This window comes from Podarcis gaigeae, assembly GCF_964106915.1.
Source record: "Podarcis gaigeae genome assembly, chromosome: 5".
NCBI lineage: Eukaryota > Metazoa > Chordata > Lepidosauria > Squamata > Lacertidae > Podarcis > Podarcis gaigeae.
Genome location: NC_139681.1, coordinates 93,780,677 through 93,800,951, shown reverse-complemented (window position 1 = coordinate 93,800,951; position 20,275 = coordinate 93,780,677). Strand labels below are relative to the sequence as shown.

Genomic DNA, 20,275 nt, shown 5'->3' with positions numbered 1-20,275 from the left:
CTTCCACGGTTGGAGGCAGCCATGCTTCTGAATACTGTAGATTCTGGTGCATTAGGCTACTGGGCATATAAGATGTTATGTATTGAAGTTCTCACCCAGGCCACCAGGAGTATTGTGTATGTAGTTTTCACTCAGGTCCACGTCAGTTATTTTAGGCGGGAAACCCTGGGTTGTTCTTGCTACAATGTTGACAGCCAGCTGCCTATAAAAGCAGGCCGGCTGAGCTGTTTGCTGTTCAGTTCTATTCCAGCTTACAAAATAAAGAGCTACTTGAAGAAATCGCTGTGCCGTCTGTTATGTCAACCCACAACTTAACACTGGCGACGAGGATGGGATTGATGGACATCAGAGCACAGCCAGATGCGGCCAGCCTCTGAGATGAGCTGAATCACGGAGCTGAAACACTGAGCAAAATCACGGAGCAGAACCAATACAGAGCTGACCGTTCTGGCTAGAGCACAGTGTACCATCCATCGCCTCCACATCGGCATCGGAACCATGGCTTCACTCGTGCCTCTACCGCCGTTTGCCCCAGCCTCTGAATCCTGGGACTCCTACCTCGCTCGGTTTGACTGCTACCTCCAAGCAAATGAGCTGACAAGAGGGTCTGTAGAGCAGAAGCGGGGCCTCTCCTCAGCCTTTGTGGCCCCGAAGTGTTCGCGACGGCCCGAGCATTGGTTGCGCCTCTAGCAGTCCAGGCAGCACCTTGAGACACGATTCAAGAGAAGCTCCGCAACCACTACACCCCAAAGCCGTCCAAGATTGCTGCCCACCATGCGTTCTACCACCGGAACCAGGCAGAGGGGGAGTCAATCAACAACTACACCACCACCCTCTGACAGGCTGCAATGCACTGCGAGTTCCGAGACTTAGATGATGCCCTGATGGATCAAATCATCTGTGGGGTCCGGGACATCCGTCTGCAACGGCATCTTCTCGCCAAGCCAGACCTCACGCTGCAGAAAGCCACTGAGGAGGCCGTGGCCTCAGAAGCTGTTGAACTCTCCGCCCAGGAAATCCACAAGGCCAGTAGACCGTATTTAAAGGACTATGTTGTTGGACATGTAACACTGTTGGTCTAATGGAAGTAATGTGAAATGTAACCGATATGCTTTTGTGCCTAATTGAACCATTACGTGTAGTGCTGTATATAAGGAAACCATTACGATTGTAACTAACGCCTTATCTCGGTGGGGAGGGGTGTTATGTATTGAAGTTCTCACCCAGGCCACCAGGAGTATTGTGTATGTAGTTTTCACTCAGGTCCACGTCAGTTATTTTAGGCGGGAAACCCTGGGTTGTTGTTGCTACAATGTTGACAGCCGGCTGCCTATAAAAGCAGGCCGGCTGAGCTGTTTGCTGTTCAGTTCTATTCCAGCTTACAAAATAAAGAGCTACTTGGAGAAATCGCTGTGCCGTCTGTTATGTCAACCCACAACTTAACATAAGATGACCCCCCCAAATTGGCAGCTGCCAATTTGGGGGGTCGACTTATACGCCCAGTCTTATACGCGGCAGCTTTGCTGGGCAGCAGCAGTGGATGGCAGGTTCCGCTCCATGCCAGGAGGAAGCCACCCAGCAAACCTGGCTTAGCATCGCTGGGCAGCTTCCTCCTGGCATGGAGCCCGCCGCTCACTGCTCTGCCCAGCAAACCCATACCTGACATATAAGACGACCCCCAACTTTTTAGAGGATTTTCCGGGGTTAAAAAGTCGTCTTATACGCCAGAATCTACGGTACTAGTTTCTGGAAACTGTCGGAGGGGAGAGTTGCTCTATGCTTGGATCCTGCTTGTGGGTTTCCCTCAGGTATCTGGTTGGCCGCTGTGGGAACAGGATGCTGGACCAAATGGGCCACTGGCCTGATCCTGCAGGCTCTTCATACATGCTTAAGCCAGCTTCCGCCGCTGTGGCTCTACTACGGACATTTCTTCATTGCGTAACGGGATCGCCTGAGCTGCTCCACCGAGCACTGGAATCACAAAAACATGCCAAGAAGATATTTCCGCTGAGTTTCCAAGTTGGAGTTGTTTTGAGGTGGGCAAAAGAGAGAAGTTTCCAGGCACAAGCCAGCTCGCTTGTTTTGTGACACTCACGCAGCTGTAAGAACAAGGCTGTCGCCACCCCACCGGCGCACCCCGCCTGCGCCACAGCCCCCTGGCCCATGACACCTGGGGTTTGCAGAGGGGACGGCCTTCCCCCTCTGGCTTTGTGAGGGGGGGGCCTGGGGCCTGCCACCCCCCCAACTCGGTTGCTATGCTAGCCACAGGCAGCCGGCAGATGGGCCCAGAGGGTGGCAAGGATGGAGGAGCCCCAAGCCGAGTTAGCAAAACATGCCGTCATGCTAGAGCAACACAACGCATCGGTCAACACAACATGGCAACTGGGAGCGGGGTGGGGAGAGGGCGGCCACGCCCAGGGCCATGCCGGGACAGGCCGGCTCTGAGCGGCTCTCTGGCTCCCGCTGCGGCCCCAGGGAGCCGGCGACATTTAACAAGAGAATTTGCCTCAAGAACAATGCAGGCCTCAGCCTCAGCAGTTGCTAAGGGAACTATTTTAAGGCAGCAGGAACAAGCAGATCCCGGGAATGATGACGGGAGAGCTTTGGCCAGGGTATCAGGCCCTGGGGTGGAAGGAGGGAGGGAATGAGGGTCTGGATTATACAGGGGTCTTAAGATTTTAAAGCTGGAAGAAAGTCTGTTTAAAAGTTGCTCCTCATATGCTGGTGCTTTGCAATATAGATATATATCTGAAGTCAAGATACAAAGGAAGAGAGCAGGGGTCAGCAACTTTTTCAGCAGGGGCGGGTCCACTGTCCCTCAGACCTTGTGGAGGGCCGGACTATATTTTTTTTTGGGGGGATGAACAAATTCCTATGCCCCACAAATAACCCAGAGATGCATTTTAAATAGAAGTACACATTTTACTCATGTAAAAACACGCTGATTCCCGGACCGTCCGCGGGCCAGATTTAGAAGGCGATTGGGCTGGATCTGGCCCTTGGGCCTTAGTTTGCCCAATAGAGCAATAGGTAAAGGTAAAGGGACCCCTGACCATTAGGTCCAGTCGCGGACGACTCTGGGGTTGTGGGGCTCATCTCGCTTTATTGGCCGAGGGAGCTGGTATACAGCTTCCAGGTCATGTGGCCAGCATGACTAAACCGCTTCTGGCAAACCAAAGCAGTGCACGGAAACGCCGTTTACCTTCCCACCAGAGCAGTACCAATTTATCTACTTGCACTTTTGATGTACTTTCGAACTGCTAGGTTGGCAGGAGCAGGGACATCAAAAGTGCCACTTATTTATTTAGTTGAAAGAATGTTCTCTGTCTTTGTCCTCCATCCCCTCGCTCTAAGCTTTTGTGAACCTGGTATCAAAGAGAGTGTTGGACTAAGATCCCGCAAGGGACCAGGGTTCAAATCCCCACTCGGCCACAAACTTGCTGGGTGACCTTGCAGGAGATGGGGGGAAGCAGCCCTTCAAGCAAGGGCGCCCAGGACCTCTGGCAATTTTGCTGGGGAAGCTTCCAACACAAGAGATGTTGCAAAAGCTCTCTAACCCTGTTCCTCCGAGAGCCCAACAAATAGTCGTGCGAAATTGTATCTCCCGCTGGCTCAGTGCACTCGCATGCCCAGTTTATGCCAAGGATTCAGCCGGAGGCCTGTCAGGCTGAGGTCATGAATACTCTGCCTATTGTTGGAGGATGTTGAGAGCGCTTGGTCCGAGAAGACAGACAGAGACAGGCTGAGCAAGAAAGGAAGGCGGAAGCAAGAAAAGCGACTGAAAGGAGAAGTCAGTCAGAAGCAAAGAGGACTCCCTGCACAGTTGCATGTGCAAATAATAATAATAATAATAATAATAATAATAATAATAATAATTTATTATTTATACCCTGCCCATCTGGCTGGGTTTCCCTAGCCACTCTGGGCGGCTTCCAAAAGAATATTAAAATACTGTGATACATCAAACATTAAAAGCTTCCCTAAACAGGGCTGCCTTCAGATGTCTTCTAAAAGTCTGGTAGTTGTTGTTCTCTTTGACATCTGGTGGGAGGGCATTCCACAGGGAGGGCGCCACTACCGAGAAGGCCCTCTGCCTGGTTCCCTGTAACTTGGCTTCTCGCAGTGAGGGAACCGCCAGAAGGCCCTTGGCACTGGACCTCAGTGTCCGGGTAGAACGATGGGGTGGAGACGCATGCATAGATGCATAAGTACAACTTTCCTGCAGCCCAAGAAACTGTGCACAGGAGCAGGTGTACTAGAACTGTTAAGTATACAGCGATACAGCGATTCATGAATACAGAGAGTGATGTATGCAACAGGTAAAGTCTAGCCTGGTTCACATGAAACAAAGACTGAAAGCAAAGTTGCATGCCAATTCTTAAAAAAGTATGCATGTACCATTTATGCACAGGCATGAGAAAGGGCTCAGGATGCACCAAGTGACTGCAGTAAGGGGTTGTCCAAGAGATGAACCCTCTACTACTGGTTCAGTGCTGTGGTAAATAAGTGGGAGCATGGGAAATGAAGGGGGAGCATGGGGACTGACCTGGGGAAAGGCCAATACATCTTTTCCCAGGACCACCACCCTCAACCCCCAGGTGAATGCCTGGAGGCAGAAGCAGAGTTTACACTGTTCCCAGACAATTTCATACTGCTGAGACGTTCTCCATCTTCGGACAGAGACAACTGCAAAGCGAGAAAAGAACAATGCGTCCCAAGGCCTCCCAAAATCTGATGTGGCCTGCTTGCATTTACAGAATGAAATAATACGTAAAAGCACAGCAAGGCAGAAGTTTTATCAGCATGTAACAAAAAACACTAGCTAGTGACCTCCAAGGGAGCATGGAAGGCCGAGAGCACAATTGTGCAAAGCCAAGCGAGTCTCTGAACATAGGTTTTGGACTATGTACACCAGCTCTGACAGGGGCTGGATCTACACTGATCTGTAAAAACGCTATAAAAAAAGTTATATACCTCTCAATGTGATTGAGAGTGTCTGGTGTCACATTTTTGACGAGCTGAATGGCAGGCCCAGGATGCCCCTCCCCTTCCTCTCCCCCCACCAGAGGCTGCAAGCACTTATAAAGACGCATTTCCACCCCCAGATCTCTCCCCGCTCCCCAAGACATGGTAGGCTCCTTACTGCGGCAGCGGGCGCATCGGCTCTGGTCATACTCCAGCAGCTCAGAGGGGCGCAGGCGGTCCTTTGGGGATGGCTTCCAGCGCTCTTGCTGCAGGCGGATGCGGGCAGCTTCATCCTTGGCGTAGGCTCCCAGGTCCTGCGTGTAGCGGCCATACATCTGGGGACGGAACACACAGCAAAGGGTCAAGGGCACATGAAGGAGGAGATGGAGCAACTCGGGTGGTCAGGAAGAAGGCACCTCTCTGTCCTTGGAGGTCAAGGCTCAATCTCCCATGGATGGAGGAGGCCTTCCTGATATGCATACAAGTTGCCCAAAGTACTGACCCTGCAATGTTCAGGAGAATAACGCATAATGCAAGGGGCAGGAGAGAGACTGGAAACTATGGAATTTCCCCCTTTATCCCAGAGGTCCGCAGTTATTTGGAGGTACACAAAATGCACTCAGCACATGTTCGGTGGTGCTCTCCTCCTTTCCTTGAGAATGTAAGAAGAGTCCTCCTGAATCAGGCCATAACATCGATCAAATTCTGCATTTTGTTCCCACAGACACACATGCAGGGTATTAATGCAGCAGCACTCCCTGCCTGTTGTGTCTCAGGGACTGGAGTTCGGATCCTGGAGGCAGCATATAGCCATAATGATGTCCAGAAGCTGCTGCCCGGCCTTGTCTTCCCTCCCACAGCAGTAAATTCCTCAAGTTAGCTATGCACTGTGCGAAGCACTAGCTTATCTCGTCTAAAATGTTCCAGGGTTGAGGAGATCTTGGAACGAAAAACAAATCCCAAGGTTAAGCCCTCAAGCAACCCTTAACTTGTTTCTAAAGAGAGGTGTCCGGACTCCATCCCGTCTCTCTGACCTGCATCCCCTGACTCTTACTCCAGGTGTAGGGCTGTAGCTCAGTGGTGGAGCCAGCTCCAGGCAAGGCTGTGTGAAAGCTCAGAGGGCTTCTGCCTTTCAGCCTAGACAAAACTGGGCTAGATAGTCATCTGTCATGGATGCTTTGGTCAAGATTCCTGCACTGCTGGGGGTTGGATGAGATGACCCTGTTTTCTATGATTCCATGCTCTTATGTCCTAGGAGTTGAGCTGGCACTGTGGCCACTTGATAACATCACCTCTTACAGACCCTACACTTCCAGGTGCAGCTCCTTCACCTCGTCCTAGGAGCCTAGAATAGACTCAGGCCCACTCTCTCTGCTGACACAACATACACAAAGTCCTTTGCTCTGAGCAAAGCTGGCCAGGCTCTCTGTGCCTCTCCTGTCTAGCCTAGAGACCCAGAAACAAAAAGCTGACATCACTACCCTTTGGTAAAGGTAAAGGGACCCTTGACCATTAGGTCCAGTCGTGGCCGACTCTGGGGTTGCGGTGCTCATCTTGCTTTATTGGCTGAGGGAGCCGGCATACAGCTTCCGGGTCATGTGGCCAGCATGACTAAGCCGCTTCTGGCGAACCAGAGCAGCGCATGGAAACACCGTTTACCTTCCCGCCAGAGCGGTACCTATTTATCTACTTGTACTGTGTGCTTTCAAACTGCCAGGTTGGCAGGAGCACGAGCAACGGGAGCTCATCCTGTCGCGAGAATTCGAACCGCCGACCTTCTGATCGGCAAGTCTTAGGCTCTGTGGTTTAACCCACAGCGCCACCCGCGTCCCTACCCTTTGGTACTAGAGCCAAAAGTCTTGTGAGGATGGTAGGAGCAGAATCCCTTAACATCCTGCTGGGGGGGGGCATGGCTCCCAGGGTAAAACATCTGCCTTGCATGTGGCAGGTCCCTGGTTCAATCCCCAGCACCTCTGGCTCTTTTTAAAACAAATCACCATTACCATCATCTCCAGCTAGGGCTGGGAGAGCATCCTGCCTGAAACCCTGGGAAGCTGCTGCCAGTCAGTGTAGACAATACTGAACCAGATGCACCAATGGCCTGGTTCAGTATAAGGCGCCTTCCTACGCCCCTATGTGTGTGAGCATGTTTGCTATCATGCAATCAATGACCAGGAAAATAGTAATTCACCACCACTGCTCCAAAGTAGCAGCCTGCGAGGTGGAAAGTTATTCAAAAGTTGTTTGGCATTTCTAGTGGTTTTTCGCTTGCTGGGGAGACATCAGAAGGTGGGAACAAACCTCCTTCTCGCTCAGTGGGGTGGACTCTTGCTTGCGCATTTCCCCTTATCTCAGCATAAATAGAAGCAATAGAAGCTTCCAGCTTTGATATAGAAAATAAAACAAACAGTGTTCTGCAGAAAAGGCCATGAACAGCCCCTTCCTAGCTGCAGGTTTGCATCTCACTGGAACACAGGAAGGTCCACCAACACTGGCTGGCAGCAGCTCTCCAAGGTTTTCAGATGGAGCCAGCCTTCTGCATGCAAAACATATGCTGCTTCTACCCCTGACCTATGGTGCTTCGCCTTCCTCTCTCTCTCTCTCTCTCCACGTTTCCCATCCTCTTGGCTCGCTGGAAGTCCGGCAGTTCTGCCAATGGTGCGGACCAGGCAGAGAAAGAGAAGGGTCTAGGCAATGCAAACACAGAGGCCTCTTCCCTCTCCAAGGAGGCCGCTTCCAGAACAATGGCAGGCAGATAAGGAGGCTGCCCTGTGGATCAATAGCCATTGTTCCCCAGTGCAATGCTACTCCCAGCACTGAGGCCGGAAACGGGCTGGCGTTCCCAGCTGGCACTGGCGAACAGCACCACCCAGCCAGCCCGATTTCACGAATAGCCACGTGGGCCTGGGCAAGGGCGGTGGAGGTCAGGCCAGGCCAGACTGAGCACCGGCAAAGAGGTAGCTACAACCCTATCTAGGTAGCCTGAAGGAAGCCCCCTGCTCTCTCGGCCTCAGCTCTGCCACCTGTAAAATGGGCGTGGAAATATGGTTGTGTACAGAGAAACCATTCACGGACAGGGGGTGGCTCTGCTGAGCTCTAGAAGTCCCTTCCCAGCTTCTAGGATCACCCAGCAGGAGTCTTCCAACCAGGAAATTATCATTGAGGGGTCAGTGGTTGCATTCAGCCTGTCCGTTCAGGCCCTGCCAAAGATTTAACTGCCTGGCTTCCCTCCCAACTGCCCTAAGCCAGGAATACCAAAGAGCCAGGAGAAGTTAGCAGGGCAGGCAGGGTGGATGACTGCTTCAGCTAGAAGAGAGAGATATGTAGGGCCCTTCCAAAAAGTCATTTTTATTGCACACTCCCTGATTATTGGTGCACACAAGGGCAGTTACACACAAGCCCACTTTCAACACGACTTTGCTTCTTCAAATAAAACATGCTTAGACTTGCAGAATTTTGCACATCGTGAATCACAGAATTGCAGAGTTGGAAGGGACCCGAGGGTCATCTAGTCCAACCCCCTGCAATGCAGGGTTCTCAACTAAAGCATCCATGACAGATGGCCATCCAACCTCTGCGTAAAAACCTCCAAGGAAGGAGAGTCCACCACCTCTCGTGGGAGTCTGTTCTACTGCCGAACAGCTCTTACTGTCAGAAAGTTTTTTTCCTGGTGTTTAGCTGGAATCTCCTTTCTCATAAATTGAAGGCATTGGTTGGGGTCTTACCCTCCAGAGCAAGAGAGAACAAGCTTGCTCCATCTTCCATGTGACAACCCTGGAGATATTTGAAGATGGCTATCCTACCTCCTCTCTCTCCCCTCTTTTCCAAGCTAAACATATCCAGCTCCTTCAACCGTTCCTCATAAGGCTTGGTTTCCAGGCCCTTGAACATTTTGGCCACACCTTCAGCTTGTCAGCATCCTTCTTAAATTGTGGCACCCAGAGTTGAACACAGCATTCCAGGTGTGGTCTGACCAAGGCAGAACAGAGTGGTACCATGACTTCCCTTGACTGGGACATTAAAATTCTGTTGATGCAGCCTAGAATAGAGTTAGCTTTTTTACCTGCTGCATCACACTGCTGACTCACGTTAACGGATTGCAGAGTTGTGAGCACATCCATCATGTGGGCATCGTTACAAATGTTGAGGAGGGGAACCCTGGAGGAAGTGATAGAACTGGGTCCTTCCAGACTGGTGTTTCTCCCCGCACCCACTGGGCTCTTCCCTGTCCCTTGCGAACAAGTCATTGCTCCCTGTACAGCAGCCCCACAGAGGACCAGCAGCCCCAGGCAAGGCTGGCTGTGCCCTGATCTCCCTGTCTTGACATACATTAATTGCTTTGGGATTCTGTCCTGCCATCCACCGTCCCTAAAAAAGGACTGCTTCCAACTACTACTTGCTAAAACATCTCCTGCATGCATGCAATTTCTACAGGAATTATATATACTGCTTCACTACCTGTGTACTGATTTGTAATCAAACACCCTCTAATGAAAAGATTGTTTTTCTGGAGTTACTTCCACAGAATCATAGAATCCTAGAGTTGGAAGAGACCACAAGGGCCATCGAGTCCAACCCCCTGCCAAGCAGGAAACACCATCAGAGCACTCCTGACATATGGTTGTCAAGCCTCTGCTTAAAGACCTCCAAAGAAGGAGACTCCACCACACTCCTTGGCAGCAAATTCCACTGTCGAACAGCTCTTACTGTCAGGAAGTTCTTCCTAATGTTTAGGTGGAATCTTCTTTCTTGTAGTTTGGATCCATTGCTCCGTGTCCGCTTCTCTGGAGCAGCAGAAAACAACCTTTTCCCCTCCTCTATGTGACATCCTTTTATATATTTGAACATGGCTATCATATCACCCCTTAACCTCCTCTTCTCCTCTTCTTCCAGGTGACCCTCTTTGCTGAGCAACCCCCTTGATTGGTTTTCACACTGGTGGGCAGGAAGGGAAATGACCATTTGCTGAACCTTCACTCTGATTTGTCTGCAGGTCATATGATATTGCATCCAGAACTATCCAGTGCATTTTCTGCCCCTTACTGCAAAAAAAGAAGATGTCCAGTTTGGGGAGGAAATGAGTTTCTTGCAAGAGTTTTAATTATGCAACCTGAATTTGCCAGTATGTGACTCAATCACATCAGAAAATGATGCTTATCTGGGAATGCCATCAACCTGCTTATTGAAGACTCTGGTTTATTTGCAGAGGGATTAGATGACGTGGGCTATTTAATGAGTGCTTATTGTGATTTGTTTGCGGATATTTTAGATGACATTGCATCAAAGCAAGTGTTATGCCACACTTTCCTCTGCACCCTTCTTTATCTTCTGTGGAAGCAGGTTTGTTGTACAAGACCCCCAGACCGACTATAACAACACAATCTGAATTTGCCAGCGTATGATGGAAATCCACCTGGGGGGGAGGAAACCAACTGAAATCACCCTGGGGCTCCCTTTGCCTTCGGAACACTGCACAAAAATTAATGGCGAGATCATGACACACCCTGAAAACAGCTACATCCATAGAACTCAAAAGCTTCAAGGGTACATAGAGAGGCCGTGCTCCGCATTTTTGGAATTCCTGCCTGCTCATTGTTTAGGTAACAATGGTAAAGTTTGTTCTAGATTTAAGACTGAAAGCATACTTAGTCAATATTATGTCCATTTCTCTTGCATTTCTTGCACCTATATTGGCTGCCAGGTAAAGACCTTTTCGTCTTCCCAGACTCACAAGATCAGTTACCATTCCTGGGCAGCATGCATATAAAACAGCTCTGCTAGCACAATAACTTTTAGCTGCGCAGTTCCTTCCACCCTCTGGAGCACATTTAGGACACGTGTCGGGGGGCATGCAGAGAGAGGACAGGGCGATGAATTTCCACTTCATAGCTAAAAGTTCTTGTACTAGCAGAACTGTTTAGCTGAGCGCCACCCATGGCTATTTTCCCTGCCGCTGGTTTTATTCTGATTGTGGATCACCTGTTTTAATTGTTGTGTTATGATTTGACATTCTGCTTTCACAGTTGTCTGTGGACTGCCAAGAAATTTGCGCTGCTGTTAAGAACGGGTGGTGAAGAAACACTGTCAGTAAAATGAGGTGAGTAATTTCTTTGTGTCCCATCAAATTGTCCAGTGATTTCTGGGAAACTGCAATGCTTCCAGGATCCCTCCACTTTTATGGGCTGCAGCCCAGTCTGAGACAAGGAATCCTGGTGCACCCTTACTCCCTCTGTCGGAAAATGGGTGGCTGTGGGCGTTTAATGCTGCACAGAACCTCTGCAAGTATCTCAAATGCACCGAACATGGCAGAAGTGTAGCGCGGGTTGCCAGTGCCCAGGACAGGCAAGCCACCGAAGCCACAGGAGTGCCTCCCCCCCCCCCCCAAAACAAATCCTTTAAAATAAAACAAAAACAAAACCTATTCAACTTGGTGGTCGTCATTACGTCTTCTGGGTGCGAATTCCACAGTTCAGCTATGCACTGTGCAAAAAAGTACATTCTTTTGAAGCGAGGAAGTCACTTAACAAAGTTAATAAATGTAATTTTCAATAAGGCTATGATTTATGTTTGTTTGTCTGTCTTATGTGTTTGTTTATAATATTGTGAAAACCAATTTTAAAAATTTGGGTGGAAAAAAGTACATTCTTTTGTCTGCACTCAATCTTATTTTAATGTTCAGCTTCTGTCCGTGAGGTCTAATGTTGTGAGATGGAGGAAAACTTCCTCTCCTCTCCCCCTGCCACCCCACAACGTGACACTTAAGTAAAGGAACTCTAATGCTAAGAAGGAAGATTCAGAATACTCCAGGGACAATTCCAGCCCCGGAGGAGGGCAGAGTTGAAGAGGCTCAATTGTGGACTGAATCACCAGCAAGCTCAGTTTCAAAAAGATATAATGTTCAGGAACGTTGAGGGGAAGGTGGCTGCCCTCTTTCCATGTCGCTAGATTCAACCACTCACAAGAAAGAAAGAAAGAAAGAAAGAAAGAAAGAAAGAAAGAAAGAAAGAAAGAAAGAAAGAAAGAAGAGAAAACCTGCCAGCCTTTATTCTCTCTGGCACAATTTCCTGGTCTGCCCCTGCCACAGAGTGCCAAGAGCGCTGGATACAAAGGGAACAGCGGCTGAAAATCTGTGTCATGCTGAATTTATTCAGCAAATCTCTCCCAGGCCGCTCTAATCAGTCCCGATCGGCTGCACGCGGAACAACGGGAGCTTGTGAAGTTTAATCCCAAAGGACCCTCTGCCCTGCTGGGCCCAGGGACGGCTAAAGTGGAGGCAATTCTTGCTCGGAAGCATTTTCTCCGCATAGAAGCCGGCGGTTTCCCCCGACGCAAACAACTTTTGCTTCTCGTGGCGGAGTTCCCGTGCCAAAGTGACTTGCCGGCGAACCTGCCTGCCAGCTATGGAGCCCTGGCACACTGCAAAGGACTCTGGGAGGTTTCCTAAGGTGTACAACTCAGGACTGGGCTGCAGAGTCATGTCAAGGCCGCAAATGCATTCAATGCACCCGTTTCATTCCTTTGGAAAGATACAGTTCCCAGCACCCTTAACCAAACCTCTTTTCCTATCTATCTATCGATTGATCAATCTTTCCTATCACTAGGGCTGTGGTGAAAACACACAGAGACACTAAGCATGCTACCTTGACTAGAGGAAGAGCAGAATAAAAAGTTAACCAAAAAATAATCATTAATTTCCAAACAGGAGCCCAGAGCGAGGCCTCTGTCCCCAAGCAAACAGCGCTAAACGAATGCTAAGCAGCCACCACAGTGTCCATCAATTGCATCTTCGCATCAGTCAGATTCAGGGAGACAATATGCAAATCCAATTCTTGACACATCTTAAAATAACTGGGGCTTTTTCATGTTTCCAACTCTGCCAAGAATTAAGCTGTCTTTAGATACAGCATGGTTTTATGTCGCTTTAGCATTTGGCCCCATTTTTGTGGGCCATCACACAAAGGCTTCACTCATAGAGTCTCGGGTAGACGCTGGAACAGGACGAGACGTCCAGAGAAGGAACAGTACAAAGAAGCACATCTTTGGTTTGAATCTCTCCTGCGACACAAACTTTCTAGGTGGCAAGATAAGTGTTCAAACTCAGTGTGCGGGCACCCACCCACAAACTAGCCATCTGCTACACAGGAATAATAATATTAATTCCCCATTATGGAATTCTTGCATTGGTTCACACAGCACATAGTTTATCTGTGGAACTCGCTGCCGCAGGAGACTGTGACGGCCACCAACTTGGATGGCTTTAAAAGAGGACTGGGCAAATTCATAGATGGTAAGGTTATCAATGGCTACTAGCTGGAGGCAGGAGGGGAGAGTGCTCCTGCCCCTGGGTCCAGGTTGTGGGTTTCCCAAAGGCATCCTGCTGGCCACTGTGAGAACAGGATGCTGGACTGATGGACAGCTGGCCTGATCCAGCAGACTCTAATCATCTTACTTATTCAATGGAGAGGCGTTCCATTTACTGACAGAGCTGTGGGACCACTCCACTAACACTGTTCCTAACATTGTACATCTGCTAGAGGGAAGCTGACATATAGAATCATCTCGTTCAACCCCCTGCAATGCAGGAATATCAGCTACAGCATCCATGGCAGATGGCCATCCAACCTCTGCTTAAAAACCTCTAAGGAACGAGTGTCCACCACCGCTTGTGGGAATCCGCTCCACTGTTAAACAGCTTTTACTGTCAGAAAGTTTTTTCTGAGGTTTAGTTGGAATCGCCTTTCTTGTAGCATGAAGCCATTGCCTCAAGTCCGATCCTCCAGAGCAGGAGAAAACAAGCATGCTCCCTTTCCCATGTAACAGTCCTTAAGATATGTGAAGATGGCTATCACACACACAGAAGGAAGGAGGGCAGCTCAGACACAGACCACCAGCTTTGTAAGGTCAATCCTCATCATGACCAGGTGGGGCTGGGTGTGGTCCTTCTCTGAAATCTGAAGAACAACCCCTAGCCAGTGTAGACCAGATCTGCGGAACTCTGCTCTTCCAGATGTTGCAAACTACTACTGCTTTATGGAAGTGAGTCATGGGCAACTGCCAGGAGGGACGGCTCAATGCCTTCCACATGCGCTGTGTCAGAACGAAACGCCATGGTGCATCTGCAGTAGTACAATCTGAAGTACCTTCCTCTGCTCCAGCTGCAACAAAACATGTCTCTCCTGTATCGGTCTCTACAGCCACAGCAGGCACTGTAACCACCAACAGTTTGACTTCACCTGCAAAAGGCGCACTTCTCCATTGTCTCCCAAGAGAGACGGGTGCCAGCAACAACTCCCGTCAGCCCCAGCAAACAGGGCCCCTCTGGACCCTCAAGTGCAGATGGCTCAATAAAGTGTGGAAGGATATGAATGTCCATGCTCAACGGTTGCTTGGCATACAGTGATGCCAGGAGAGCCGGCCATCATTGCCCCTTCACCTGAGTAGTACAAGGAAAGCCCATTGCCAGCATTCCACAGGGACCTCTGGAGTGACCAAGAAACAGACCCCGGGGCAAAGAAAGGCCCAAGGCTAGGCTATGCACTGGGAGCCAACTTGATTCGTAACAAACCTTGGTCACCAAGGAAAAGGAAGCAACATTCCTGCACTGGAGGACAGCATGTGCTAAATTTTGATAAGTGGATTCATAGGCACTGCTTCAGGAAGATACCAGACAACAGATTCAGGGCAAGCAGTTGCCCTGGGGTTGGGGAAAGAAGGCATTTAGACTGGGAAAATGGCAGCAGAGATGTTACCACTATCACAGAAACAGAAAACCAGGAGACCCACGATGCAGATCTTCTGCCATGGTTTGGCCATCAGCTTTGAATGTTCCAAATCAGGGGTGGGCAGAAGACAGAATGGAATCAGCTGGTAGACTGTGGGTGATTTTGCAGTAGATCAGCATGGCTTTCCACATTCCCTCTGTTTAACGGTACAGTATTAACAACAATAGGACTCTTCCCCACTCCAGAATTAAGCTGATAAAAGGAATAACCCTTGAGGGTGACCAGACATAGGATCTATGTGTGGAAGGATTCTGAGCTCAGCTCCACTCTGGCACACTAAACAAACCCCTCTCGGCTTCCAGATAACCCATCGCTCGAGCTTTCACACAGATTTTTATTTATTTTTTTGCGCAAAGTTTGCAGAGAGCTTAAACCACATTGGCTATTTACTGAACATTCGTCCTGATTTCTTTGCGGGCAGATTATACAGCGTTGTGCCAAGCCATTCTTTTCCCACGCTTTTCAGTGCATTTTCTCTTATAGCAAGAAGTCCAATTGTTGCATAAGAGCGCTAACCAACTTCAGTTCTGCAAACCTGAATTTTTCGGCATGTGATTGAATGTCATGCCCAAATTGTGACAGTGTGGATGAGCCCCCCCCCCCCCCGGGCTCAGCAGCTGCTCAGAGATTTTTATTTATTTTTTAGTTCAAAATGTGTCTTTTACACCTGGATCCGGTTGGAGATCCTACAAGCCTGAAGTCTGTCTGCTGCTGTTATAAATGCAAACTCTTCCAAATGTTAAAGCTTGTACCCCCCACCCAAGAGGAGGCCCCTCTGTGTTTCTCTATATCCATCGTTGAGAATTCTTCCCAACTGTTTTATGTAATTCACTTCCCTAAATTATGGTGATGTGCCAGTAGCTCAGAAAGTTTTGAAACGAGGTTAGACAAATGGATGGAAGAGGTCTCTCAATGGCCACTAGTCGTGTCAGACTGGGGAGACACAGGTTCAAAATCCACCCTGCCGGGCCATGAAGCTCAAAAATCTGCCTTAGGCCAGTAGTCATCAATCTTCAACCTGGCCAACCCCACAGGGTTGTTGTGATAAAGAAAAGGAGAAGGTTCAAAGACCTTGCACACATTCATTTGCTCTCTGGAAGAATGGCAGGCCAGAAATGTAATAAATGAATGTATGGAATGGAATGGAATGGAATGGAATGGAATGGAATGGAATGGAATGGAACCTCCAGGTTCAGAGGCTGGCAGTCACAGAATCATGGACTTGTAGAGTTGGAAGGGACCGCCAAGGGTCATCTAGTCCAGCCCCCTGCAATGCAGGAAACTCAACTAAAGCATCCACTGCGGATGGTCATCCAGACTCTGCTTGCAAATCTAAAAGGAAGGAGAGTCCACCGCCTCTACTGGGAGTCTGTTCCACTGTCAAACAGCTCTCCAGTGTCTGGAGGTTCTTCCTGATGTTGGGTCAGAATCTCCATTCTTGTACCTTGAATTCAGTATGAGGAGGTGCTAACAGGTCAGAGACCACTACAGGGGCCTGGCAACCACGATTTTTAGCTGGGCCAGCCATCAGTGATGAACCTGTGGATTGGAACCCCAAATAAGCAGGCAAGTCAGAAGGAAACTGCAAAGGCACTGCATTGCTGGCCACAGTCCACTACACCACAGGCAGCGTTTGATTCTCAGAACATCCAACACAGACTTCTTTATCTGCACCGTGTAAAAATTGCTGGCAAAGGAATTGGCATGAAACGTCCTGGATAGATAGCACCAATCATTCTCATATTATGCTTTAGAAGGTTCAAAGTGATTCACACATATTTTATCTCAGTAATCTTTGCAACCATTCAGGATTATTATCAATCCCTTGTTGCCGGGGAATTGGGGGGGAGGGAAGGAAAAGCCAAGGCTGAGAGATAGCGCCTTGCCTATGGCCACCAAGTGCGTTTGTGGACAAAAAAAGATTTCAGCCCTTGCCCCCTGCCCTCCCCCAGTGCCCTCCAGACACTTTGGACTCCAGCTGGCTATGGCTAATGGGAAGGCAGCAAGACCCACAAACCATCAGATGTCAAGGAAATAAACAACTATTTGACTTTTAGAAGACATCTGAAGGCAGCCCTGCTTAGGGAAGATTTTAATGTTTGATGTTTTATTGCTTTATTATTATTATTATTATTATTATTATTATTCTGCTGGGAGCCGCCCAGAGTGACTGGGGAAACCCAGTCAGATGGGTGGGGTATTATTATTATTATTATTATTATTATTATTATGCTGCAAAATGTGCAAACCCGTGGGTTTCACTCTCATTCCTACAGATCCTTCCTCCACCCCCCAAAAAATCCCCCTCACTTTTTCCATAAAGCCTTTGGCAACTGAAATACTCATTTTCTTTCCCTATTTGCTCCCACAACCCCACCTCCCCTTCCTCTGCCATAGACTGCAAGATCTGATGGCAGCTTAGTTGGTGGAGCATAAGATTCTCAATCTTGGGGTCATGGGTTTGAGCCCCACGTTAGGGGAAAGATTCCTGCATTGCAGCGGGTTTGACTAGATGACCCTCATGGTCCCTTCCAACTCTACAATTCTAGGATTGATTCTACCTCTTTAGGAGAAGGGACCTGTTCACACGCTGCAAAATCTAAGGTGCATCGATGGCACAGCGTAATTGCTCTCTTTCCTTTCTGCTGCAAGCAGCAACACTTGTGGATCCAAAGCAGCAATACAAGAGGGAGATGTCAGCACTTTGCGGGGAAGGGAACCCCAAGACTTGCAGAAGTACAATAAATAAATATATGAGCATGCTCAGTGTTCTGAGGAATGCAGACACTGGCTGTTCGGGCAGGGAATGGAAAACCAGATGGGAGGGAGGAGGGATGAAATGGAGTTTCCTGGAGGCGGGCATGGGCTGTGCGGCTGGAACAGTGAACAGGAGCTGTCTACGCCGCGTTTGTTGCAGGTCCCACTTACTGGAACTGCTTTAGACAATGACAACAAGAGCTTTTGCTTACAGAAACGGTAAAAACAGATATGCTAATGGCACCCACGTAAGTAAGGGTCAAGCCTACTTTGACCCCAAGTTGCTGTCAGACTATCCGTCCCTTGTTCTCTTCTTAACAAAATGAACAGCAGCTAAAAGAACGGATCCGTTTGTCTCCCTTGAATGTAGGTTGCCATGAAAGCTGATCACAGCCACACAGGCTTTGCAAACTGAAGGCAGAAACCCCCAAACATGCCCAGGATCGGGCTGCTTAGTGCTTTGATGGCCATACACACCAACAATCCCTATTTGGCAGAGGGAATGCCTGTTTTCTAACTCACTCTCCCTGGGATAGCCAACACGGCATCCTCCAGGTTTATTGGACTACAATTCCCATCAGCCTCAGCAAGCACAGCCAAAGGCCTGGGGTGATGGGAGTTGGAGTTCAGAAACATTTGGAGGGCCCCAGTTTACACAGCCCTACATTATAGGGAGAACTATCCAGTTGCCTTTGCAAAAAATAGTTTGTATGTGTACACAGGTGCAGAAAGAAGAGGGGAGTTATTGCTTTGTTTTGTTTTTGTTCCTCTTTTTATTATGTATCTCGTGTTTTTATGTTGTATTTTTATGCTGTCATCTTCCCTGAGCTCTTCGGACGAAGGACGCTATACAAATAAATAAAATAATCACCATCATCATCATTTATATTGCATTCCCCCCACCCCACCCTATGCATTTGAGAATGCTGATGTAAAGTGCTTCCTGACCCTCTTGTGCCTAAGCATGCATATGAAGAACAACAAAAGAATAAAATAGATCCCTGCTTCTATTCCATTCCCCTCTACCCCCCAGAAAAACATCCAATCCAGTTAGCAAATAAGTACAGTGGTACCTCAAGTTAAGAACTTAATTCGTTCTGGAGGTCCGTTCTTAACCTGAAACTGTTCTTAACCTGAAGCACCACTTTAGCTAATGGGGCCTCCGGCTGCCGCCATGCTGCTGGAGCACAATTTCTGTTCTCATCCTGAAGCAAAGTTCTTAACCCGAGGTAGTATTTCTGGGTTAGCGGAGTCTGTAACCTGAAGCGTATGCAACCTGAAGCGTATGTAACCCGAGGTACCACCGTACTGCGGAGTATGGTTGGAGTTGCAGCTATTCTGCAGTAAGCACAGCTGGCTGCACTGGGAGATAAATCAGTATAACGGTACCTCGCGTTACATATGCTTCAGGTTACAGATGCTTCAGGTTACAGACTCCGCTAACCCAGAAGTAGTACCTCGGGTTAAGAACTTTGCTTCAGGATGAGAACAGAAATCGTGCTCCGGCGGAACGGCAGCAGCAGGAGGCCCCATTAGCTAAAGTGGTGCTTCAGGTTAAGAACAGTTTCAGGTTAAGAACGGACCTCTGGAACGAATTAAGTACTTAACCCAAGGTACCACTCTATATTAAACACTGTTGGGGGAGGGGAGGGACGGAGAGAGAGAGAGAGAGAGAGAGAGAGAGAGAGAGAGAGAGAGAGAGAAGGAATGAATGTAGGAAGGTACGCTATGGCAAAAGTCAGGGCAGAGCAAAACCTTAAGGCAGCCTTCCCAAACCTGCTTCCCTCCCGACATTTTGTGATATGATTCCCATTCGCCCCAATTACTGCTGGCAGGGCTCAGCCAGCAGAGGGTGAGACTCAGGTTCACGGGTTCAAGCCCCACGTTGGGCAAAAGATTCCTGCATTGCGAGGGCTTGAACTAGACGACGCTACTCTATGATTCTATGAACATCTGGAAGGCACCAGACTGGGGAAAGGGAGTGTTGAGCAGCACACAACCCTTGAAATGAGGGCAGGTGTTGCAAGATGCCCTGCACTCAGTGTTAGATAGCCACTGTTTTGCCACTCTGCCTCACAGGAAAAGGGGATCCTGCCTTTACACTGAGCCAGACCACGGATCCATCAACCGATGTGACTGGTCAGTTAGTTAAGTATTTCTATTGTTTTACTGGTGGGGGGGCAGATGTCCACCTTGACTACACCCATGACTTCCAGCTCTAACTCTGTGGACAGGAAGCAAGGCAGGAGAAGTTGAGCTGCAGGGACAGAGGAGAGAGAGGAAGAGAACTCCGTATCACCATTCCCTGGAAAAAGTTGTGCAACGTTTGCGCTGGCAATTGGGGCAAGTGTATTGACTAGGGAGAGCATAAAAGCCCGTCATAAAATGGGATTAGGCGGCAGATAGCTCGCTGGCGATAAGGCAGCCACCAGGGGAAAGATCAAGGTCAGCTAGAGGCAAAACTGGAATGGCCAAAGAGAGTCGGGCAGACTTTTGCGGGGTGGGTGAAGGAAGCGGGGAGGGGAGAAAGAAGGAGAGAGGAGAGCCCCCAGCTCAGAAAAGCAAACACTGTACAAAACAAGGGAACTGAAGCTTGTGGTTAGAAAGGGAGAGAGGGCCTGTCGATTAGGGTTTTCTTTATCCTTCTCAACAAAAAAAGGCAGCACGTGCATTTCTTTATTTAGGATTGACTCCAACCAAGCTGTCCCATTAGCGCAAGGACTCGAACAAAAGATTATCACTGGAAATATATGAAGTATATACTTTCATGC

At 48.9% G+C, this 20,275-nt stretch overlaps 1 protein-coding gene across 2 annotated transcripts in view; it reads right to left on the bottom strand.

The window, feature by feature from the left end:
- CLCN2 (chloride voltage-gated channel 2) overlaps window positions 1-20,275 on the bottom strand; it is a 74,328-nt gene that overhangs the window by 42,012 nt on the left and 12,041 nt on the right. For both annotated transcript variants that reach the window (XM_083739339.1, XM_083739340.1), the window contains exon 2: window positions 5,144-5,300. In XM_083739339.1, coding sequence (XP_083595465.1) covers window positions 5,144-5,300 — 157 coding nt within the window. The remainder of the gene's footprint in view (window positions 1-5,143; window positions 5,301-20,275) is intronic.